The 25,841-nt window shown below is 46.8% G+C and overlaps 1 protein-coding gene across 1 annotated transcript in view; it reads left to right on the forward strand.

Moving 5' to 3' along the window:
* Positions 1-25,841, forward strand: part of LOC144762435 (dynein axonemal heavy chain 5-like) — a 1,437,549-nt gene that overhangs the window by 146,792 nt on the left and 1,264,916 nt on the right. The window contains exon 7 of the mRNA XM_078647616.1: positions 12,357-12,568. Coding sequence (XP_078503742.1) covers positions 12,357-12,568 — 212 coding nt within the window. The remainder of the gene's footprint in view (positions 1-12,356; positions 12,569-25,841) is intronic.

The raw sequence follows: 25,841 nt of genomic DNA on the forward strand, positions 1-25,841 counted from the left end.
GCAAAGACATGTGAGAGGTAGCAGCCGTGTGTTGCAAGGGCAGAGTGGTGTGTGCATGTTACAAAAGGGCACCGAACACCAGTACATGGAAAATACTGCAAAAAGGCAGACCCTCCAATCACAGGCATACACTGGGAAGGCACTTCCATGGTCATGGAAAGTAGAAATTATCAGTAGTGGGAAGTCTTCCTCAGAAATAGCAAGAGGACGTGAATTACTTTTGGAGGTGTCTCTGGAGGAGGAGAACTTTGAGGTCCCTTTTGAAGGCCTGGGAGGAGTTTAAGTTTGAGTTTGAGTTTAAAATATTTATATAGCGCACTTTCACCAGCGGTTTCATGGCGCTGCAATAGACAGATCTCCAAGGTAGGAGTAGGGGAGCAGAAAAAGGGGGGAAAGCATCAAATGGTTTTAATTGAAACATTTGGCGAATAGGTGGGCTTTTAGTTTCTTCCGAAATTGAGGATACAAGGTTGTAGATCTGAGCTCAAGAGGAAGGGAGTTCCACAGAAGTGGGGCAAGAGTGGCAAACTTTGATCCTCCCCATTTCTTTCTCTGAAAGCGGGGGGCTGATAACAAGTATTGCGAAGAAGAGCGTAATTCTCTGGTTGGAACATAGGGCACAATTGCAGATGTTATGAAGGCCGGAGTCGCGCCCAGTCGAGCTAGAAAGGTGATGGAGGCAAGTTTAAACTGGACGCGTTCACGGACAGGAAGCCAATGTAGAGATCTTAGAAGGGGAGTTACATGATGAGATTTCAGAAGATTGAACACTAATCTTGCCGCCTGGTTCTGGATTAATTGCAACCGCCGTAAACTATATGCAGGAATCCCTGCATATAAGGCGTTGCCATAATCCAGGCGGGAGATGACCATTGCCAAAGTGATCAGTTTCAAGGCCTCGAAGGTGAAAAAACGAGATACCTTGCGGATGGTGCGGAGTGACAAGAAAGAGGAAGATACCACTGAACTGACCTGGGAGTGAAGAGTGAGCTGAGAATTGAGTTTGATACCTAGAGTTTTGACTGAGGAAGAGGGGACCGGGGGGGAACCTAGGGAAGGGGGCCAGAAAAGTGAGGACCAGGGACTGGAGCAACCACCTGTTAACACCAGCTCGGTCTTATCCGGGTTAAGTTTCAGGTGGTTGTAATTCATCCAGTCCTGGATAAAAATCATAATGGACTGGAAGTTTGAGATGGAGGTAGGGGAAGAAGACAGGTTGAAAACAAGTTGGAGGTCGTCAGCATAATTGTATATGCTGACGTCCATTTGTTGTAATGAAAAAATGAGAGGGGCAATGTACAGGTTGAACAAAAGGGGTGAGAGGGAGGAACCTTGGGGGACCCCGCACTGAACTTGGTGGTCTGGAGCTTTTTTTTGTCCTCTCGCGGTTTGTAAATACAAAACATATTGCATTACAAATGCTATAGGTATCACATTTGCGAAAGTTATACCTATTGGCATTGTAAATGACAAAGCTATTAATTTAGCTATTTAAAAAAAAAGAAACATAAATAAAAACTTTGCCATTTACAATACCAATAGCTCAAACTTTCCTAATGCGAGACCTATTGCATTGCAAATGCTTGTTATAGTTTGCACTTGGTTATCACATGATCTGAATCAATGGTAATTGACTTTCCTAAATGGCCATTTAGAGACTAGTCGCAATTAAGAAATCCTTTGAACATGTGGTTAGAGATTTGCATTTTGGAAATCCCTATTTGCGATTTCCAAAATGCAATTTCTACTAGGTAGAAATCGCATTGTGAACCACCGCAAATGCCCTTCGTACATACCGAAATGACATTTTGCATTTTCTAAGAGCCCAAAATTGAGGTTCACACCGTTAGGAAATGCGAATTGCAAAATGCCTTCATACATATGGCCCTACATCGCCCTCTTAAATAAAAGATTACACGTTTGTACAAAATATATACAGATAGACATGTACAAATAAATCTCTTCAATCAGTCTTTTTGGTGCTTTAATTATTTGACCTGATCTTGTTCTGGAAACTGGGAGGTGTCATCACCAAAGACCAGAATCTGAGCAATTGGTTTAGAGGCAACAGCAGTCACTGATGTTTCAGACCCAGTCTCTCCTTCAACAGTTAAATCTGATGAATGATTAGTTAAGTGCCTGAAATGAGAAGAGTCTCTGGTAACAGAATTCTCAGGTTGCTGGCAGTCACCACTTGTCATTTAGTAGACACCACTTGAAAAGGTTCTGCATCAAATAGAGCATCAGATTTTCTTCTCCGCATTTGTTGTGCGAGCACTGAATCTCCTTTTTTTTTTTGTCCTCATCAAACAAATTTCCTCGGCATATGGAGGAGTCGAAGACCCCAGTATCCATTCAGTGTTTTGGAGTGGGTGGACCGGGTTTGCCCTGGTTGGAATACTTTTTAACCTTGTCCTTTTGGGGCCTTCTTTTGTCCGTCCGAAGGCACACGATTTACAACAGTGGGGGAGCTAGTCCCTATGACTACTCGGATCAAGAACAAACTTGAGATCGTTGTTTCCTTTGCCTTAATCATTGGACCCCCTAATGTTTATCTGGTTATATCTTTCCCACAAACTCCAGAATTTGTTTTTTTTGGTGCGTTTCCTTTGCTTCTCTAGATTATACACCCTTAATATAGAGTTTAACCAATCTGTGTGTTTTGGTGGTGATTGTTTAACCCAGTTAATGCAGATCTCCCTTCTGGCTAGCAGGATCAATATAAAGAGAATGTTTTCTTGGTCTTTAGAAAGTGGCAAAGATAGTATGTTGCATTGAATCCCAAAAATAACCATTTCTGTGCTTACCTCTATATGCTGGTCTACCACGTCAGAGAGAGTCTTACCAATCTGGTCCCCGTAGTCTTTTAACATTGTGCAGCCCCGGAACATATGTAAATCGTCAGCTCTTTCTTCACAACATTTGAGACACTTTTTTGGTTAATTGCTGGCCATTTTAGATAGTCTTTTTGGAGACCAGAACAATCTGTGGATCGTGAAAAGGTGATTTTTCTTCAGAGGGGCAGCTTTTACTACACGACCCATGATTGTGTTAGAAGTTAGCCAGAGGTTTGGAAAATCTAGCCCGGGATATCCTTCTCCCAGATGACTTGTGGGGCTTTATACTCTGCTTCACCTGCTCTTATAAGAGCCCAGTACCAATACGCTGCTTACTTTTTAAAAGGCTCTGGGTCCAGGAGTTTTTGCTCAATGACCTCATCTCCTTGTAGTTTTTCCTTTAGGGTTTTTACCCAGCTGCTTAGTTGATAGAATTTGAATCTGGATATTGACCCTTGTGTTTCTTCATATAGGGTTTCCCATTGCACAATCTGGTAATTCTCTATCAGTTGTCCCCAGTAGTCTATATTATGTTTTTTTAGTGGGATCGGTAGGGTGTCTCTTAGGCATTCTGGGGTGCCTGGTGATTCCCAAATTGGCACATGCTTGCTGTGGTATGGTATTTTTAGGATTCTCCTTCTTTCAAGCCAAGATCTTGCTGCTGCTTTAATCATCTTTAGTTTAATCTTTTTGAAGAATTTGGGGTGTCCAAATTTGTATAGATAGTGGTCTTCTTCAGGGCCTATGAGTGCTTTCAGGTACATGGGCCAGTTTCCCCACTTGGTCAGTAGTCTCCTAATGTTCTTGAACTGGAAAGATCTACAGTATTCCAGCATGTCTGGGCTGGCGATTCCCCCTTGTGCTTTGTTTCTTCTTAACTTTTTCCATCCAATTCTGACCCCCTTGGCGTCCCAGATAAAACTTGATATTTCCCCCTGAAGTTTTTTAATTTGCTCCGTGTTGAAACTCAGCGGGGTGGAGTTAAATAGATATGTGCATTTTGGAACTATGGTCATTTTAATTAAGATAGATTTTCCTAGGAAGGATAGTTGCAGTCCTGACCAGGCCTTAAGTAATTTGCTTATTTCTTTGTATATACTAGAGAAGTTCAAGTTGGCTACCTCGTCTAGTTCTTTGTATATTCTATTCCTAGATATTTAATTTTGCCTTTGATTAGAGGGCTTCCTGAGGTGGTATTCCACTCAAGAATTTCTGTTTTGCCTTGGTTAACCAAGTAACCTGACACTGCTCCGAACTGGGCTATAATTTCCTCTATTTTGGGGAGGGGGGTGGTTAGGTTACCGGTAAATATCAGATCATCGGCATATAATGCAACTTTTTTCTCCCATCCTTGATGTTTAAAGGTCGTAATCCCTTCTTCCCCCCTCAGCAGAACAGCCAGTGGTTCAATGTAAAAGTTAAATAAGAGGGGTGACGGGGGCATCCTGCCTTGTGCCTCTTTTTATGTGTATGTTGTCGGTAAGAGCGTCATTTACTAGTATTTTCGCAGTAGGATTTGCATAGATGTTGATTATAGCATTTTTTAATTTGTCTCCCATATGAAATTTTGCTAAGATTGCGTTCAGAAAAGGCCAGTTGACTCTGTCGAACGCTTTTGCCGCTGATATTACTGATAGAGGAGCAGTAAAATGAGTTGCAATATCCATGGCGGTAATGAGCTTGTGTGATAGTTCATGAATTTGCCTACCTTTAATGAAGTCCTTTTGGTCTGGGTGGATTAGGCACACTGCCACTGCCCCTAGTCATTTTGCCAGAATTTGCGTGTATATTTTGTAATCCGCGTTCAAGAGGGAAATGGACCTGTATGATTCACATTTGGTTGGATCTTTCCCTGGTTTTAAGATGATGCTGAGAATTGCGTCATTCCAGGAGTTTGGGAGCTTTTGATTTCCTAAGAATATACAGTTTAGAAGCTCTGTAAGAGGTGTTAACAGTATTTCCTGTAGTTGTAAATAGATTTTGTTTGGTAGAGCGTACGGGCCAGCAGCGTTACCTCTAATTAAACTCTTAATTGCGGCTCTGACTTCCTCTTTAGAGATCTCTTGGTTAAGAGCTAACGTCTGTTTCTGGGAGGCTGCAGGGGTCGTGATACATTTTAGAAAGTTCTGTATTTGGTCTCCAGAGCCAGTTAAGTCTTCTGTATAAAGATTATCAAAGAAGCATTTAAATTCCTGCCTAATTTCACTACCTTCTGAGGTGTATCCTGAACGGCCCTCTCTCTGTATCCTTGTGATCCTGCTTTTAGTTCTTTCGGTTTTTACTTTCCAGGCCAGGATCCTCCCGCAACCTTCTCCGTATTCATAGTGAGAGAGTCTGCTGGCTTCCCATTTTTCTCTTATTCTTGTTTCTAAAAAATCGTTCAGCTCTGTTTTCTTGTTTCCTATGCTGCCTTCTATTTCAGAGATTGACTTGCTGGATTTGGCAGTTTTAGAGATAACAGGTCTTTTTCGATCTGTTCAATGAAGTGTTTCTTCTCTTTGTTCCTGTGAGCTGCCATACTAAAGATTTTCCCTCTGATAACCACTTTATATGCGTCCCAGGCAATTTGTTTTGTAGTTCCAGCGTTATTTAAATCAAAAAACAGTTTTGTTTCATCTGCCAGTTTTTCGTTGCAGGCCTGGTCTAAGAAAATACTCCTGTCCACTGTCCACCTCTGGGGAAGAGTTGAAGTTTTTAACTTCAGGCTGAGTTGTACCGCTGAATGGTCTGAGATATGGGCTGGGATATGTTCAACCTTTTTTGTTTGTTCCACTAGGCTCCTGCTAATAAGGATAAAATCTATTCTAGATGCGTGTCCTAATCTTTTATTTTTATAGGTGAATCGATGATTTTTGTTTCCTTTTTCTTTCCATACATCCACAATACCTAGATCTGTCATGCACAGCCCAACCCATTCTCTCATCTTAGGTAGGTTGGGGAGATTTTTTGCTCGATATCGGTCTTCTAAAGGGTTTAGTATGATGTTGAAATCCCCTCCCATTATAATCGGAGTGTTAGTTGCTAGGAGGTTGATATATAGCTTCTGAAGTGGCTCAGGGTCGTCGGTATTTGGGCCATAGTAGCCCACCACTGTATATGAGTTGTTATGGATTCTTGCCGTCACGATGACCCATCTCCCCTATCTGTCAATATCAGTTTTTTCAATCACCGCTTTTAGAGATTTTTTAAAAATAATCGCAACTTCCTTTATGCTGCAGTTTTGGTTGGTGCAAATACAATGATCTATCCAACCCTCAGTTTTACAGATCGGCTCCCATTCCTCTTTCGTTAGGTGAGATTCCTGGATTAAAATTAATTCACTGTCACAATGTTTTAGGTACTCCAGTATCTTCATTCTCTGTGTCTTAATTCTCAGTCAGTTTGTGTTCCATGTTAAGATTTTGAGTTCTTTTTCTGCGCTCTTACCGGTAGCCAACGGGGAACATCCTTTACCACGCGGATTTTACTCCGCAGTACCCTTTCAACGCTTGAGGGAGCTACAGGACAAGGAATAATTTAATTTACTATCCAACACCTTCCCTACTGTACGTAGGCTGGTGTTGGAATAGTACATTAAAAAATTCCTAAGTCCGCACCCCTCCAACGCAAGTCGTGGTAACGACTTGCGTTGTAAAAAACGCGTTGTAACGGTACGCGTGGTAAAACCATGCGTTGTACCGTCGTACATCCGTAGCCAACATCATTGGTCTGGTCTTTGTATCTTTCATCTGGGCCTTTGAACTCCTCAAGTATTGCTTTTAGGACTTCTTTTTTTCCCCCATTATGCTCCCCACCATGTGTTTTTTTTTCTTTTTTGAAACTTTCTGGTGATCTTGTGCGTGTCGTTTCCCCCCCCCCCCCTCACCCTGGAGAAGGGTGGGGGGGGTGAATCTCCTTTCTTAAAGACAATGTTTTTCACGTCATCTTTTGTCAGCATATACTTTCATATTTTGTTTTCTAACCAAGTCCTTCTAATGGGTTGTTGTCTCATTTTGTTTTTCTCTGATTGGTCCATTGAGTTAACTTTGTGTTCATTGCTCTCCCGAACATCAATATCACAGGCTTTTCACCTGTGGTCAAGTGTGGTGTTGAACGATAAACTCTCAAGGTAGAATTCAACACAGTTTTCAAATCGAAATTCTCAAGAGTAGTATGCTGGACTGCTTTCCTTAGCATACTCATAAAACGCCCAACAAGTCTGTTCGCCTGTGGCCACAAAGTCTGCTCTTCTGATGCTTTCTATTCAAATAAAGCTTTAAACTCTCGACTGTTGAAAGGCGGGCCATTGTCAGACTTCACTAGGCTGGAACACCCCAAGTTGCAAAGATGCCATCTAATTTTTCAATGACTTGTTCTTGAACAGTAGACATAAGATCTTCAATTAACGGAAATCGTGAGTATTTGGCCATAGTCACCAGCGGGAGGATGTCCAATGTCGAGTGGCCCGAAAATTTAAATGGCTATTCTTTCCCAACCATGCTTTGGGAGTTCTGACATGTTCAAGGAATGGTGAGTAGTTTTTGTAGAAAGGCAGTTGCATAGATGACAGCCCTTTATTTCCTTTTCAACTCTGTCATCAAGAAAAGAAAGCTAGACGTACAAGACACTACAGAGGGCTTACTTTAATAATCCCAAGTGCTCTATTTGTGGTAGTGTGGTTGAGCAGCTTAGGCTTATCAGAGGGTAGTGTTGAACACACAGAGTCAATAAATGGTTCACACCCTCAAGTAGAAATCTGAGACCAATTTGTAAAAATAACACAGAATGGTATATATTTATTAGAGACCAAGATCATTGAAATCAGGTAAGTACTTTCAGAGTTATGAATTTTACTAGAAAACAGTAAAATACTCAAATAACGCTTTTTAAGGTATGAGCCTCGAATATGGGAATGTTATCCTATGGAAGGAAAGACATATACTGCAACCATATAATTGTAGTGGAAGTACTGAGGTGGCCTCTGGAACTTAAGGTGCTAGGGGGCCAAGGCCAAAAGAATCACCAGCAGTTTTAGTTTACCTGACCTGGCATGTCCAGGTGCAGGATGAGTTGGTTGTCTCGAGCGCTACACCACTGAAGTCAATGGTCACCTAGAAAACAAAGGGGCATATGTATCAAGCCCATTTCCCGTTCACAAACGGCCCATTGCAACAGGAAAAAGCCTTTTGGCATGTATCATCCCAAAAAGCCCTCGCAAAATTGGGAATCACAAAATTTGCGATTCCCTATTTTGCGAATGCATTTAAGGAATAGCAAATTGCGATTCCTTAAATGCAATTCTGGAAGCACCCAAGTTGTGCGATTTTGCCTTTAGAAATCTCAAATTACCATCAACTTCAAGTCGGTGGTAGTTTTGTGATTTCTTTGAAAAATTCACTTTTTTGCATTTTTCAAAGTGCCATGCACACATGCTTATTTCAGGGGTGCAACAGGGTGTCCTTCCGGCACCCTTGCAATCTTGAAATTGCATTTACAATTTGCGAGTACCTATTGGGTACTCGCAAATTGTGAAGGTCTTCCCATTCATTCCTATGGGCCTTTAGGCCATGGAATAAATGGGAAGGTATTCCTTAATTGCGAATTGCAATTTGTGATTCGCAATTAAGGAATATGCAGGAATCGCAATTATTATTGCAAAACCTACATACATTCCCTTTTGCGAGTCCTTAATAGCGAATCGCTGAAATTCGCTATTAAGGACTCGCAAAACGGTTTCTTCATACATAGACCCAAAGGCTGCAAGGGGGGACTTGGGGGCAAGTCTGGCAGAACCCAAAGGAGGGCTCTGCTTGGGAGGGTCTTTGGAGCAAAGGGGTACAGTTGGTTATCATGAACCCAGACTGTGGGGCTCGGGTGCAGAGGTGTTTGGCCGGCTGGCCACTTGCGTTGGAGGCTCTAAAGGTTCTTTTTTAGACCTGTAGAAGGGAGGAAAACAAGACACCAGGGCCACTTTCGGTGTCAGCCTCATCGGTCCTGAAGTCCCTCATTGTGCAGGTCGCTTTGACGGTGGTGGTGTCCGGGCTGGACATTCAACAGGCCTTAGTTGGGGGGCTCCTGGAGAGTCTAGTTTCTTGAAACTCAGTGGAGAGATGGGGCTGACCTCTTAGAACCACGAAAACCTCTTCCTGTCATGATGCTCCCTCAGTTGGCCCGAACTCCAGCAAAACCGTGTACGAGCAAGCACAGTCGGTGCCTTCAGATGCAGGGGGATGACTCCTCCACTCCAAGGGAGATGCTAAGCGGTTGTTGAAGTTCTGGACAGTCCTCCAAGGGATTGGGAGGATGCACAGCTTTCAGACGAGTTGGGTCCTTGAAATTGTTGAGGTGCCAGCAGCCAGGCAGGGTTTGGTGCCAAGTTTAGTATTAGTGCTCTGTTCTCACGGTGAAGGCTCTTCTTTGTCATCCTTCTGTTCACAGGTCTGTCTCTCTGATGTCTGGGGCCCCTAAATGGTGAATTTAGGGGCATTTATGGGAGAATAGGGAAGTAGCAGATGGGCTACCCACCCCTGGGATGTCTACACCCCCAGATGACCACTTCCTGCAAGGTGAGGGCATAATCCTGAGCTAGAGTTACTAGTTTCACCAAAACCAAGATGGTGAAATCCTTATTCGACTGTCCACTTCAGGTGGCCCACCTTATGGCAGTGCTTAGCCTGGAAGTGTGACATGCCTTCTTACTATCTATGTTCTCACCTATGCTGGAACCAAATGGGTCTCAGGGAAGGGTGTGGCATTCCCCAGGTCTGGGAAAAGCCGGGGTTGCATTTCAAAGGCAGAAGAGGCTTTGAAGCCTCTGGCATTGAGTTGCTAATCTGCTAACCATCCTGCTGGAGGAGGTGTGAACATCTTCCCCTCTAAGGTGCCCTCTGGGTGCACGTCTTCATAAATCTGGTACTGGCACCAGTACGGGTTTATTAAGACTGATACCCAACATCGGTAGTTTCAAATGAAGCCATTGTATAGTTGGTTAGTTCGTAATGTCCAGTGCCCAGTACATACCTTAAGATAGCTTTGTGATCACTTACAATGTCAAGCAATGGAACTAGGTATTACATGGGCATATCTGCTCATGCAGATATATCCTCACATGTAATATAATGCACCCTGCCTTGGAACTCTAAGTCCTGCTGTACGGGTGACATACATATAGTACATGCAGTTTATAGAGACTAACCACTAAATTGTGTTTCCTCATTATTGGGAATTAACAGTTTAGATATTGCTTTTAACCTTACCAGGGGGACCCAGGAACAAAACTCATGCTCAGGGTACCTCCGTGGTATTTTTAACCCACCGATTCACTTGTTCCTCACACCTGCACTCACATTTACGGCATTCTACAAAAAGATCTCCGCTAAGGAGCCCTCTCGCAGGGCCCATGGAGTACTGCAGCGCCAACCCCATGAGGAGCAAAACGTGCTGAGTGCAAATTAGTGGTGAGTGTACTCACCACTTAATTGTGTTTCCTCATTGTTGGGAAATAACAGTTTATATACTGCTTTTACCCTACCAGGGGGACCCAGGAATAAAACTCACCCTCAGGGTACCTCAGTGGTATTTTTAACACACTGATACACTTGTTCCTCACACCTGCACTCACCTTTATGGCATTCTACAAAAAGATCTCTGCTAAAGAGTCCTCTTGCAGGGCCCATGGGGGATTGCAGCGCCAAACCCATGAGGAGCAAAATGCCTAATGATGAAGCATAACACCTTCACAGGTGTGTGAGGGAACTACTTCCTAATAAGGAAGCTTCCCACCCCAAGTATTAACTTGTAACTTTCCTCCTGTAATGTGTTACTTCTTTAGGAACCGCTACACCCTTGTGTGCTACATGCTTATTTTTGGGAGCAAGGGCACTGGACCTCTGTCAGCTCCACGTCCCCTTCTATAGTGGTTTGTGTCAATCAATCAATCAATCAGGGAAGCACGCTACTCACCTGTGAGGGTCTCAAGGCGCTAGGGGGGAGCAGCTCCGGTCAGTCGACGAGCCAGGTCTTGAGGGTCTTCCTGAAGATGTGCAGAGTAGGGCGCATCTGATGTCGGTCGGGAGCTCGTTCCAGGTCTTTGCCACGATGTAGGATAAGGCACTTCCACCCGATCTTGCTCTTTGGATGCGCGGGGCCTCGTTGAGGTCGGCAGATCGGAGGTTTCTCTTGGGCACGTGGAAGGGGATTCTTTCATTGAGATATTGGGGTCCTGTGTTGTGGAGGCATTTGTAGGCGTGGTTGAGTATCTTGAAAGTCACTCCCTTCTCAACGGGGAGCCAGTGGAGGTCTCGCAGATATTGGGTGATGTGTTTGTGTCAAGAGATGCCGAGGACGAGTCTAGCTGCGGGGAATTGTATGGTCAGGAGTTTGTGGCGCAGAGATTTGTTGATTCCGGCGTAGAGGGCGTTTCTGTAGTCCAGTCTGCTGGTTTGTGTGACCCTCTTTATTACCCGTGCCTTTGGTACCATTTACTAGGGACTTTCAGGGGTGCTAAAGTCCTTGCCAATTGGATTACAATTGAACATTTGTCTTGTTTTTAGGGAAAGAGTACTGGCACTGGGGCCTCGTTAGCAGGGACCCAGTGCACTACCAATTAATAACATCAGTACCAATGAGCCAATAGTGTGGGTGACCATGTCCAAAGGGGCACTTTCCTACAAGTATGCATAAAATAGGCCACTGCCCTGTGTGTATGCATATAACTATAGAGTATAGGACAGAAGCACAGCAAGGAAAGTGCTGCCAAGAACACCATTCGCCTGCCCTTAGGCGCAGTTGCCGCCGTGGCAGCAGACAACCACAAAACATCAGAGGTTCAATCCGTAGGTTAGGAAAGAGGCGGAACACCAAATTCGATACGGGTAATTTAATTGCCAACAACAACCCGTTTCAGCCGCAAGATGGCCTTTGTCAAGTTGTTACAACCTTCCTTAGTCACCATTTTGTATTCATGATGACATGATGGACATAGACAAAACATTGAGGCTACCAATCCCCAAAATTTCCAAAATTTCATAAATGCGTAGTTACGAATTTGTAATTCATTGTGTGCTGAAATAAATATGTATTTCATATTCCAGTGTACCAAAACACATAATTATACAAACTATTTGACAGAGAGCGCCGTTACCAATTCAATTCATAGAAATGAAAAAGATACCTGGCGTGTAAAAACAATGCCAAAATGGCACACAATTCTTATCGTATTTACAATTCTCCAGAAATGAAACATATCTGTTTACAGAAATTATAATAGTAGTATGTTGAAATAGATACGTATTTCATGTTCAAATTACACAGACACGTAGTAGTACACAACATTATATATATATATATATATATATATATATATATATATATATATATATATATATATATATATATGTATTAAAATACATAATTTGTATGCATGTGTGGGATTGTGGAACGTAAAGACAAGGGTGAAGGCGATGAAGGCAGACAAGAGATGGTAATAGCAGATTACTCCCACCAGCACTAGTTGTGACAAGGTATTTGTGTTCTCTTCAGGTATCGAATCAGCTTGCTCAGAGCTGCAGAGAATTCATCAGGGACAGTCTTGTCACGCCGAGCGCTGAGGACCGAATCTGGGAGAAGGTCAGGGAGCACATTGAAGATGAAGGCGAGCTGATGCTGCATCACACTACCCTGCAAGACCGGAAGATGATCAGAGACCGAATCAGGAGCACTGCAACCCTTGGCAAAAGCACTTTATACGAACGGTGAGCTTCGCAAGGTGGCACGTGGGCAGAAAATAAGGGCATATGTGTAGTTCACACCCTTCTTACTGTGTTGTTCCTCCTAACGATCTGTAGAATTGTTTAACATGATTTTGTAAACCAACCTCTGTTCTAAATAGGTTGATTATAACAATAGGAAATAGCAGGTGGGCATAGAATGACCTCTCCTATTAATAATCATTAGGCCGATCCGAATTTGCAACGTACAATGCGATTGGCTACAATAATAGGGAGGTTGGCCTGCTAGAGACATCAAACCACCATCCCTGTGATTGTATTTCAGCCTTATTTACTTAAGGAAACGGAGCTACCAAAAAAATCTATTTTGAAAAACTTTTATGAGAGTTGGTAGTTACTACTCCCTCTGAAGTCGACACCCTGATACCCAAAGCAAATCACTTACCGCCCCTACTTGGGAGCTGATAACTGATCAGTGGTTTACAATCGCAACTGTGTCGCCAACCATGATTCTTACCATTCCAACTTGCAAATTCAAAGACCCAAAACAATCCCCTTCCAAATTGCGATTGGTAGTGTCCTCTAAATTCAATTTATGAATCGTTAAGCCTTTACTGAATCACAAAATCAGTTTAGTACACTACAAAAAGCGCTTTTCTCCGGAAGAAGCTAATGATCTGGCTTTTTGAGTAGTTCCACTAGACCCTAGATTTGGCTTAACTCACTCACACGTGCTCAATGCCAACATACACTCCCAGGTCACAGTGGGCTCTACAAATCTGCATAACCTAACATTTTATGGTTGCAAATTGTAGAGTTTGCGACTGCAATATGGCTATGTACCTCTGGTCTCTACCTTATAATCCTATACATTTTCCTTAGCAAGCCTACAGAACAATGTAGTTTATTCTGTGCTTCCAGCTGTAACAATTCTTCCACTATCCTATATTCTCTAATCTTATGGACTGCATTTGCAGTAAACGTTACTCTAATGGTTGTGTTTCAAATAGTAGCATTCTCCATTTCATATTACTCTGTGAGATTATCTGTAGTCCTGAATTAGGAGCATATACATTAGTGACTGTTATTCGTTTCCCTTGCACATTTACTTTGTCTATAACATATCTGCAGGAAGCAAATCTGTTTTCTCCCACTTGAGAAATGGCTACTCGTTTGCAGGTCAAATAAGTATTGCTGCGACACAGCTGAAACCATACATTGTGAAAGTCCTTATGCTTAAGCCAAATTTTCTCTTTTTAAATAAGGTTATTCTCCGGAACAAAGACAATGCTAGTGTTAATATATGTGTGCATACATGAACAGGCTGAGCAGGGGGGACTGTTGTCTGCCACAGCCTGGTATCTGGGCACATACAGCCTATCATAGATGGGACTCTTACTAAATTGATTAGGGCCACTGTAGGCCTTTTAATTTAATTGAAATCCAAAAAGAAAGGGACCCATTCTTACTACAGTGTAAGTTTGAGTGTTTTACTGTACGTCTGTGGTGCTTTTTTGTATGTGCACTGTAGGTAAAGACTGCACTAAATATTACATTTGCATTGGTTCAAGATGTAGAAATGATTAACATATCGTTCTCTATCATTTAAAACATCCCAAGATCAAATAAAACATCACTTAGGCAAAATGTCCTTTATAAAATATGTAGTTTAGCATTTATGCTTTCGTGAGCTAACCGTTATTTACATTGTGGCTTTCACCTATACTGATGGTCCAGGTTAATTACCCTGCGGGCCAGCTAGGTATTTCGCTGTCCTTGCCAGACAATAGGCCCATCTCAGACTAACCCTCCCTTGCTAGAGGAAGAATTTGGGGAGAAATCTGCTTAGGGAAATTAGCTGACATTCCATCCACAAGCCTGGCAATGGCCTTCCCATAGGGACAAATAGCATCAGACAGACCTCTGGTTCTAGGGGCTCCCTTTGAAGACTTGGCGGAAAGGAAATAGTTTTGCAACAGTGCCAGTTAGGGGTGCAGTAAACACCTAGGAAAAGCTTCTGTAGATCACAGCTTGATTTTTTATTTTGGGAAACCCCTGGATGCTGTTCCAAGGAGGACCAGCCTTTAGCTGCCCAAAGAAGTGGTTTGTCAGGAGTGCAGGGTTATTAGAAATTGCCCCCTTCTTTTCGGGGTCCCCCTGGTTTTACATGCTTGCTTTAGAACTCTGTTTACTTTACCACTACTAAAAAGTGCCCCCATCTAAGACATGGGCTGTACATTGGAACTCCCTATTTAACTTTCCTATAAGTCCCTTGTAAATAGTGCCTGTAGTGCACCTACGGCATGGGAGGTTAAATAATATATATGAGATGCAGTGTGTATTTACACCACCCACATGTATGCCAAAAATATGTTTCTGTCAGGAGCACCGTTGCAGTTTAAATGCACTATAGTGGCAGGAAAAATCACTTTGCCACGTAGGAAAAGCCTATTTTTATATATTTCTAAGTCACCTCTAAAGTATGCCTTGTAGGGCCACGGGCCTGGTTCTAATATATAAAAATGAGGCACGATGCATATAGAGTTTAGTGTGCCCTTGCAGAGCAGTGAAATTGAACTCAAAAGCTATTTCACTATGTAGGCTGCACTAAACTTGTTAGGCCTAGGTAGAATTAAAATCTTTTTTCCCACTTCACCTGAGAAAAAGGGCTCGAAAAAAAGGTTAAAGGTTATATTTTTATGCTTAGGTTTTTAAATCTGACTTAACAGTGAAGTCAGATTCTTGATAACTTAAGCAGAAAAGTAACTTAGTAGAAATGTACTTTAGACTGCCTGAGCCTGAACTAGCTTAAAACCTGTTCTGCCACTCTTCAAACATCCAGAGCTGGATACACATCTTAGGTTAGGAACTTTTATAACTCTGACTAAGTGGTCAATGGCTTGCCTCTGGACATTAGAAAGGCCAAAAGGTGTTATTTTTTTGTATACATTTTAATTGGCATTTACCACAGTCTTGAACTCCAATTTTCAACACTAATCATATCTTGATAAAATTCCTGAAAAACAACCTATGAATACCTCCGCTTTACTGTATCAGAATGTGTGTCCCCATGTAACGTAACTGGTGCTATGTAAAGCGCTCTGATACCCGAATCGGGTCAAGTTCGCGATATATAAAACTCTGCAAAAAAAAAAAAACATCATCCAAGCATCAAGAGGGGCATATCTTTGTGCAATTCCTTCCTAAACCTTCTGGCCATCCAACTCCTCACTCCAGATAACCATTCCTCATTGTTTCACTGGACCCGCACCCAGCTAAACCACTCATGTATTCATCCCCCCCCGGCCCATGTACCCCTCTCGGAGGCCTTTTATCTAGTGGCACAAGCAACTCTGCCAGCATCGCCGCCCATGCCTGCTTATCATTCACCAGTTTATTGTCCCTGTGTGTCTTCCACATGTCGGTTTTATGCCACAGCCTACTCTGCTAAGTCCCTCTGCCAGTCTGCCAGGCTCAGTGGGCCCAGCGAGACCCACCTAATGGCAATCCTGTGCTTGGCAAGCACCAGTCGCAGCAGTAGGAACCTCCAACTGAGATTTTTCTTTTTACGTTTAGGGACCAGACCCAGTAGACACTGTTTGATATTCATTGGTATTGTCCATCCCGTGGCCTGCTCCAGGTTAGCTACTACTGTCCAATCAATGGGTGTTACTTGCTGACCACATAACATGGGTTAACTACCTAGAGGTGGACAGGAACAGTTGGTAGAACAAGGGCAGCTTTAGCACTAACTCCCTTGATTTGGAGGTGCCAGAGAGCGTTTATTCTGCTCATTCCCAGGACCCTTCTAGGCAGCCCTGTACCCTGTCCCAGTTGGGGGGAAACCACTTTACCATTTTACCACACTTCATGTGATGGAATACCCATCCTTGGCAAGGAGAGTAAACACCTCTAGCTCATAGGCCAGTGTCTGACCTCTAGGCCACGGAAAGGTCAATAGGTGTTGACTGCTGGCCACTTAGCAGGGTTTAGCTATCTAGGAGTGAACAGCTGGCAAACACATGGTGACTTTAGCTTTACCTCTTATGACTTGAAAATGCCAGTGAAAGCTTCTTCAATTCATTTCTCAGGACTCTTCTAAACTGGTAGGCTCGAGCCAAAGTAGGAAGATTTTTTCTTTTTTGTTAGGTAAGGGATTGGCCAAGAAGCTGAATACAGGCATGCCTGGTGGAAGCTATGTTCCACCCTCTTGAAACAGGGATTTCTGGGTTATTTTACAGTAAGGCAAATAGGAAGTTCTGAAAAAGGAGGTGGGATACTGCAATTAAATTGTTAGGATCGGGCCAGTGCACAGGACAAATCTGGCATCTCCACCACCATCACTACTCAACATTCCTGGACATGAAACGGCTCCATCTGAAAAAAAGGCCCTGTTAGAGGAAGACTTCTGATTCCTGGCTCCTGCTGGAAGAAGAGTACTCGCACAAGGCCTCTTGAATCCTGCTGGCACACAGGGACTAAAACCGCTGTCAAAGGGTCAAGTGGTTGGCCTTCTCTTTACCTGCTTCAGGAGCACAAAAATCAAAAGGACCCCTGACTCCAAGAGTACCCATCCAACTAAAGAGGACTAGATCTTTCATGAGACAAAACTGGAGAGCGACTCGGGGTCTGAAGCTTGCCCTGTGGAACTAGATAAAACCTTTGACGAGCACAACCCACTTGCTGTATCAGACCTCCCCTCAATCACGGTCAGCCTGAAATTGACCCAAGGCTCAAGTCCACCACAAACTGTTGTCTTTCCATAGACAACACACAATGGTCCAGCACTCTAATTTCAGTTGAAGTTCACAGCAAGTAATTAGTTTTATATACACATTTGTAAATCACATTTCTTCAAAGGGATGGCAGCTCAGCGGAGTAGTTTTCATCAAATTCTTTATTCATAGCTTCTTTTTCAGTAGCGTGGCGTCAGTTTGTCAATACAAACTGACGCCACGCTACTGTGCCGGCTGACCGATCGTCCAAAACCAGTCAGGAAATAAGACGGAGGACGGGAGATACTGACTGACCTTTTACCGTGAGGATTAAGTAATCAAATTTAGAATAAACTTCATATAAGGTATTTGAAATCTCAGCCCTGAAGAAGTCCAAGAGGACGAAACGCATTGGCTACGATCTTTGTATCTTGCTGAAAAAGAAGCTATGAATAATGATGAAAACTACTCCGCTGAGCTGTCATTCCTTTGAAGAAATGGGATTTACAAATGTGTACATAAAACTAATTACTTGTTTGAATCAAACAGACACAACTATATAATTCAAACACACATATGCATCCATCCGGAAAAAGAAATACCTTAAAGGTGAACCCCAGAGAGACAGCTGTATATTACAGGAACTACCTCATGTCTATCAAAGATTATGTTTTAAAAGACTGATGGTGTCTATGATTTGATTCCTGTTGGAAAGAACCGATTTAGATTAATTCGTTTTCTCACATTTGTCGTGTCTCTCCTGGTAGCTTTTATATTTGAATACATGTATTGGATTGTTTTTAATGTTTTATTGTCATTTTGAGTGTACTCTATAATAAACCCAATTAGTATTTTTAATTTATAGGTTTTTAAAAAAAAAAATCTTTTTGTAATATACAGCTTACTCTCTGGGGTTCACCTTTAAGGTATTTCTATTACCATTATTTCCGGATGTGTATGCATTTGTGTGTTTGAATAATATAGTTGTGTCTGTTTGATTCATGATCGATTAGTATTGTAGGTCCAAGAGAGCTTTCTTTTTACATTTATTTGTGGTTACCCTGTCCCTTGGCCAGTGGGGTTGCGCCCTTTTCTTATACATGATTTGCATATGGCCATGTCTGAACTGGAGTAGCTGAGTGAGCTAAAGAATGATGATGGATTAAACCCAGATCAGTTGACTGGGGGTGAGTGCTTGCAATGTTCAACACTCCGTCCATCATCCCCTTTGGTTACCCCATTTCTGACAAGGGTGGTGTAGATTCTCTGGATTGGGAAGAGCTACCCACCTTCTAGATCTCTACTTCCACTATTAAACCCTGGCACAAGGGAGAGATGAGGGAACTGCGGAGGGGAGAGGATGGACCCCCTATAGATAAACCCCTACCTGGTGAGGGCTCAAGTCTTGTACTTTCTGGGGCTCTGTTAAACCATATCTCCATTGCTAGTGGCACTAATCTTCCTAGCCCCCTTACTGAATAATAGTCTTGGTGGAGTCCCTGAAAGAGAGGATTATCTTGGACTTTGGTGGAGCAGTTCTAGCTGGAAGTGCCCTCGTAAGGTGTGACCCTGCCAGTTGCCAGGGGACTGTGGGACCTGGAGAGTTCATGTAGGCTGTTTAGACTGCAATGAGACCACCTGATGCTGGAGGACCTCAGAGCTGGAAATCTCTGGCTAGGAGACTACTATGAACTGAAGGAATAGGAGGGCAAGTACCAGAGGTTCTTTTGTATTAGTGGGAGAGCAAGCTAAAATATAAGCTCCAAATAAAATATGGTAAAATGGTACGTCTTGTGGTAAAAGGGACCTTCCGGGAGCAAATTGTGAAAAGCAAAGCACATTCTGATCAGCTAATTGAAGCCTGGTAGGTCCCCAGACCGCTGGGCAGAGAAAAATCACTACAACATCAAGCAGATTATGAAATATCCCTCTGGTCTGGCCAGTTCCCTGGGGGACCAGCTCAACAAAACCACCCTGTTGCTCTTTGTGAGCCCTCAGGTCCCCAGGAAGACTTCCTTAATCCCCGGTGAGAGCGCTGGAAAAGTAACCATTCTCAAAGGCAATGCACACTGACAACTGGGAGGGCCCCAGGCGGGCAAAACCATTCTCACTAAAGATTCCAGGAGACAAAGAAAGGTCATATTTCTCTCTCCCAGTGACCAGTTGAGGAGTTCTGCGGAGGAGAATGACAAAGCAGCACATGAGAGCAGTCACATTTGACTCCTCCTCCAGCACTCCAGCAATGAGAGGATTTCGTTGGCTTGGCAGAAACCTGGCCTGGGCTCAAGTGTGGTCTTGGTAATTAGAGTATGGATGCCCGCGTGGGCAGGAGCACCCACTCCTGAAAAAATGTATGTGCATTAGCCAGCAGTTGCCTTTTAGTATTACATCTTTTTATTGAGAGAAAAGACAACACAGGAAATACAGCCACCCGCAGTAAGCTGGCGCAGACCCCTCAATGACATTACAGATGTGCATGCAGTTCTATAATCAGATCCTCACGGAAGCGCTTATACACAGCAAGCAGCCTACAACCCAACTGGGCCGGCCGCGTAGTAAAGGATCAGATGTCATCAATGGTTGTGCTATGTCACAGAACAGAAGGAAAAAAAGGGGAACCCCAACATACCCTCCCCCCTCTCCACATGCCCCACCCCCCTCCTTGTCCAACGAGCAAGTAAACAGTAGAAAGCCCGCATCACTGCCTGGGGATCATAAAAGGCGACTCACTGCCGGGCCTTCGTCCTATGCGGTTGTTTCTTAGGGTCTGCTAGTGGGGTATCTGCCAATCGCAGCAGCCGCAGATAGCGGGGGCAGCTCAGCTCCCGGAAATCCCCAGTGAGGAGGGTCAAGAACGGCCGCCAGAGCTCAGCGAATTCAGCACTCTTCCCTGGCCTTGCTAGCGATAATGTCTCCATACCCAGTACCATCCACAGCCTATGCAACCACCCTAGTTGCGGGGGGGGGGGTTGTGTGTCCCTCCAATGCGCTACAATGTTCTGTATAGCCGCTCCCAGTGCAATCGCTATAAGTCTCCCCCTCACAGACTTCCGGGGGTACATCAAGGGGTTAGGAAGGCCAAGCAGCACATAGGCGGGGAATCGGGGAAGCTGTGTGTCCAGGTGCTGGTCTATCCGATCCAGGATGGGAGTCCAGTAAGGTTGTATGCGTTCACAGCTCCATAAAAGGTGCTCTAGGGTGCCTAATCCCCCACACTCCCTCTAGCAGCGGTCACTGGTTCGGGGGTCCCAGCGATGGAGGCGTTCCAGTGTGTGATACCAATAGGAGGCTACTTTGGTCAATGTTTCGGTCAGGCCCATGTGGTAGGTAGGTGTCTAGCTCTGTGATATATGCCCTCCCACTCCTTTCATGTAAGCTCTCTCCCTAGATCTCTCTCCCACCTGGCCCTCCCAGCATTGTAAGCATGAGTATTGGTGAGGAGTAAGTGTTGGTACAGGTCAGAGAGCAGCTTTTTGTTGAAGTGCGTGTCAGCAGCCATTTCTCGTACGGTGTAAGGGTTCGTTGCGCGCCCGGAGTAATGGACGGGTGTAGGACCCAGTGACGGACCTGCAGGTAGGGCAGACGATCCGCTTCCGGTATGCCATAGTCCTCCTTGACTTTCTGGAAAGGGAGGATACCATTAAGGTCAAACATGTGACCTACTGCTCTGCAGGGCGTCGTTCTCCATATCAGAAACGCCTGAGGGTCGAGACCAGGGGAAAAGTCAGGGTTGCCAAAGATCGGTGTCATTGGGTAGGGAAAGGAGGTGAGGCCGCGTCGTACCGCTGCATTGTCCCATGTGGTCATGACTGTGCTCGTGATCTGCGATGCATAGAGGTTGGGTGGCCTGTGGCGACGCGGTAGGAACGGGATGCCCTGAAGAGGTCGACCCGCCACCGCCTGGTCCTGGAAGAGCCAGTGTTTGCTGGATTCCAATTGGTGCCATTCGACCAGCGTGCGCAGCTGGGCGGCCTGAAAATACAGGGCAAGGTCGGGAATTCCTACTCCGCCATGGGCAGGGGAAAGCGTGGCGATCATATGTTTCAGGCGCGGACGGCGGCCATTCCAGATATAGCGCGCCAGGTCGGACTGCGTTTTCTGAAGCCATCCTACCGGTGGGCGGAGGGGAAGAGTCTGAAAGATATAGAGAATCTGCGGAAGCAGGGTCATTTTAGTGGCTGCTATGCGGCCCAGCCAGGAGAGCGAGAGATGTTTTCATCTCCTGAGTTCTTCTTGGAGACGTGAGCTGAGCCTCGCGTAATTGGCGTTTGCCGTGCCTCGCACAGTCGGTGCCAGCAAGACCCCCAGATACGGAATGGGAGAGTCCGACCACCGTAAGTTAAATTCCGCCTTAGCGTCCGCCAGGACGTCCGGCGGTAGGGATATGTTAAGGGCCTCCGACTTCCCAACATTGACCTTAAAGCCTGAGGCCAGCGCAAAGGTGTGGAGCTCTACAAAGAGCGATCGGAGGGACTGCATCGGATTCATCAAGGAGAGGAGAACGTCGTCGGCGTAGAGGCTAACCTTATGTGTGTCACCGCCAAATGGGATGCCCTCAATGAGGTCCTGTTGTCTTATTCGTTGTGCCAGAGGTTCCATATATAGCGCGAACAGCAGGGGGGAAAGCGGGCAGCCCTGCCTAGTTCCGCGTCCAATCGGGAACCTCGGGGAGGTATGGCCATTGACTCTGACCGTGGCGGTCGGTTGCCGATAGCAACTAAAGATGCGGTTGCGGAGAACCTCGCCCACGCCGAACTTCTGCAGTACCAGCTCCAGGTACGGCCAGTGCACGTGGTCGAACGCTTTCTCAGCGTCGATGGTAAGCAGCATGCAGCCTGGCCGCGTCCGTGACCCGACCTCTATTAAGTGGAGGACACGTCTAGTATTGTCACTGGTTTGGCGCTGTGGGATAAACCCGGCCTGGTCGGGTTCCACCAGTTGTTGCATATATGGGGCGAGTCGGCTTGCGATGATCCCCGTGTAGAGTTTGAGGTCAATATTCAACAGGGATATTGGCCTATAGGAGCCGCATCGGGTGGGGTCCCGGCCGGCCTTAGGGATCACTGATATCACGGCCTCTAGGAGATCCGGAGGGATTGCCCCAGGCTGATCGAAGGTATTAAAGAGGTCGCGGAGTAAAGGGGCTATTTGCGGGCAGAACGCCTTGTAGAAGGCCGCAGAATAACCGTCCGGCCCCGGAGATTTACCCAGTTTGAGGCGGGACATCGCTGATATCACCTCTTCCAAGCCAATTGGGCGGTCGAGGAATTCCGCCTGCGCTTCATTCAAGGAGGGAAGGGTCGCACCCCGCAGGTAGTCGTCTCCCGCCTGCAGATCCAGCCGATCTGCCGCATAGAGGTCAGCGTAAAAGTCCCCAAAGGCAGTGGCGATAGCCGCATCCTCTGTGATCGGGTCGTCTTGGCCGCGTTGGAGGGTCCGAACGTGTTGCCGCTGTTGCTGTTCCCGCAGCCTGCTCGCCAGCAGTTTCCCACAACGGTCCCCCCCTGTGTAGTATGCATGGCGCAGCTGCAGAGCGGCGTACCCAGCTACATCCTGATCCAATGCTGCCAGCATCTTACGTTCAGCACACAGCTGACGCCACGCTCGTGCCGCCCCCGTGCGCTGATGCATTTGTTCCAGCTCAGCCACACGTTGGGTGATCTCGGCCCTCTTTTGGGCGCACTCCTTGTCGTTGGCCGAGGCCAGGGAGATGAATTCGCCCCGCAGGACTGCCTTGAGCGCCGCCCACTGGGTGGCCTTGGTGGTGTCCCCATTAGCATTATGGCTCAGGAACTGGTCGAGAGCTGTTTTGATTCGCTCAAGCACAGCTGGGCTCTGCAGTAGGCTGTTGCGCAGGCGCCAATGCCGCTGTGGCCTAGGTGTATCCGGCATCAGGAAGGATGCCACCACCGGGGAATGGTCCGATAGGGAAGCAGGTTGTATGTCAACATCCCGAGCCCGGGACGCTAATTGGGAGGAGCACAAAAAGTAGTCGAGTCGTGCGTAGGTTTTGTGGGCTGCTGAGTAGTAGGTGTACGCCGTGGTTTGTGGATGTTTATGCCGCCACAGGTCAGTGAGGCCTAGGTCCGCAAGGCGAGTGTGACCCACCGCCGAGAGAGCCCCCACTTGACCAGAGCGCTGGCCCGATCTATCCTCTGTGTTGTGAAATACCAGATTAAGGTCACCCCCTAGTAGTAAATGTGTATGTGTGGTGGCTGTGGCTGTCTCTAGTGCCCTGAGAAAGAATGCCTCCTGCCCTTCGTTAGGAGCATATATGGAGCCTATCAGTAGGGACTGCCCAGCGATGAGGAAGCGGTGCGCCAGTAACCTGCCTGTGATCTCTGCCTCCTTTTGTAGGACCCAGCCCCCAAAGGATTTGGCCACTAGGATTGCCACCCCCGCTACCTTCTTGTGTGCCGAGGAGAAGAATTGCCATGGGAAGGCACGTGATTTAAGTCTATGTTGATCTTTGGGGAGTAGATGCGTTTCCTGTAGGAGGCAGACATCCGCCCCCGAATGCTCCAGGAGAGAGAGTACCGCTTTGCGTTTGACTGGGTTATTCAGTCCTCTCACATTGAGAGAGAGAATGGTCAACGGGCGTGTCATGTCAAACCTTCAGGTGAAGCAACTGCACGGTGCACTCGTGTCTTGTAGGTGAAAAGCGTGAAACAATCCTACTCGAATCTCGTGGACAAGGAGGACCGCCCACCCTCTCTCCCTTCCCTCCCCGACTTCCCCCCCTCCCCCGCCAACTCCCCCCAACACCACTCCACGCCCCACCCACGTCCCTCTCTAACCCCAACAAGGAACCAAAAAGAATTATCCAAAACCCAGCCCCCACACTCATCATTGTCCAAGTCCAGTCCCACTAAGGAACAAGTCTGTGGAAGGTTACCTGAGTGGACGTCCGGCCACTAAGCCTCTCTTCGTTGCCGCCCCTCCCCGGGGCCCAATACCTGCTCAAAATGAATGCTGAAGTGCTCTCCCCCTGAGAATGTCTCAGGCTGTAGGTGCGGTGTCGTGGGCCACCCCCGCACCGCGTCGTCCATGTCAGCCCTGATGGTATGCGAGTCCGGTCGCACACTGGATCCCGACGACAGACGTCGGGAGACTTGATCCAAGCCATCTCTAGTGGGACGCCTCCGACGCGGAGTGGACGTGCCCTCCTCCGTGGCCGTGATCCCCAACACCCCGCATGTGTCCTGGAGGGAGCGGAGCTGGTGTAGGGTCCCGTTTCATCTGAAAATGATGCGGAAAGGGTGGCCCCAGGCGTACGGTGTCTCATGTTTCCTCAGGAAGTCCGTCGCGATTTTAAAGGACTTACGTTTTTGAAGCGTTATGGCGGACAGGTCCTGGTAAAGAGCCACTCTGTGTCCTTGGAATTGTAGGGGCTGCCGCTTCCTGGCTTCACTAAGGATACGTTCCTTGAGTGGGTAATCTGGAAGAAAGGCTAAAATGTCTGGTGGCGGGGCCGAAGCCCGTCTTGCAAGCCCCACCCGATGGGCCCTGTCAATTCGGATTGGGAAGTCAGCGGACTCGCCCAGTACGTCGCGGAACAGGCCCTGCAGGTAGCCCACCACGTCGGCGCCTTCTTCTTTGGATGGAACGCCCAGACCCGAATGTTGTTCCGGCGTGATCTGTTTTCCATGTCCTCGGCGTGGGCTTGGAGATCCAATTGCTGGTCCTTCAGGCGTATAACCTCTTGTTGCAGCTGCGCTATCTCCTCATCTCTGGCGGTGTCCGCCCCTTCCATGGCGGCCACTCTCTCCCTGAGGCTGTCCACTTCCCTTCGCACCTCCCTGACCTCGCCCGCCACCTCCTGCTTCAGGGCTTGGAAGTCCTCCCTAAGGGAGCTGAAGAGGGACGCCTTGCTGGGCCGTCGAGTGGTTCGGCGAGGACTGTCCTTTGACTGCTTTGGCCTGGGTCTTGTTCAACATGTCCGGCAGGGTTCTCTTGCCCTTCTTCCCCGCCCCGGCCAGCCATCTCGGGGGAAGGTTCTGCCACTCGGGCTCGACCGCAGCCGCGGCGCCCACGGTCCAGACGCGCACGGCGGCCGCGGGGCCTCGTAGCTAGTCCGCGGAGGTCCCCGGCCTCCGAATTCCTCTCTGCTCCCAGATCCGGACGACACAAGCAGGCAGTGCGGGCTCCACAGCGGCCGCGCCCTCGATGTCTCGCCCGCGGCCGCCGCAGAGGAGGCAGCAGGCAGCAGGCCGTGGGGGCGGGCCCGAGGCCAGAAGGAGCGGGTCGCGGTCTCCAGCACAGGATGCCCTCTGGGGCCCCCGCACCCCGCCCGCCCACCAACCATGCCGCTGGTCTCCTCACCTTCAAGCACCGCCGCTAGTCTCCTTCCGCGACGCTGCCCGTGGGACCCACAGCCAGCGTCCTCGCCGCAGGAAGGTGGGCGTCCAGGGGTGCGCAGCGTGTGGGGGACCCCACTGTGTTCTGAGTGTCGGCCCCGCGGCCGTGGGGAGTGGCGGTTTTCGTGGCAGTTGGTTAGGCCGGGTTGTTGCGCACCCAGGTCTCCCAGGCCTGGGCGCGTCCACTCAAAATGGCGGCTCCGGGTCCCGGCTCCGGCCGCCCAA

This window comes from Lissotriton helveticus, chromosome 6 (genome assembly GCF_964261635.1).
Source record: "Lissotriton helveticus chromosome 6, aLisHel1.1, whole genome shotgun sequence".
Classification (NCBI taxonomy): domain Eukaryota; kingdom Metazoa; phylum Chordata; class Amphibia; order Caudata; family Salamandridae; genus Lissotriton; species Lissotriton helveticus.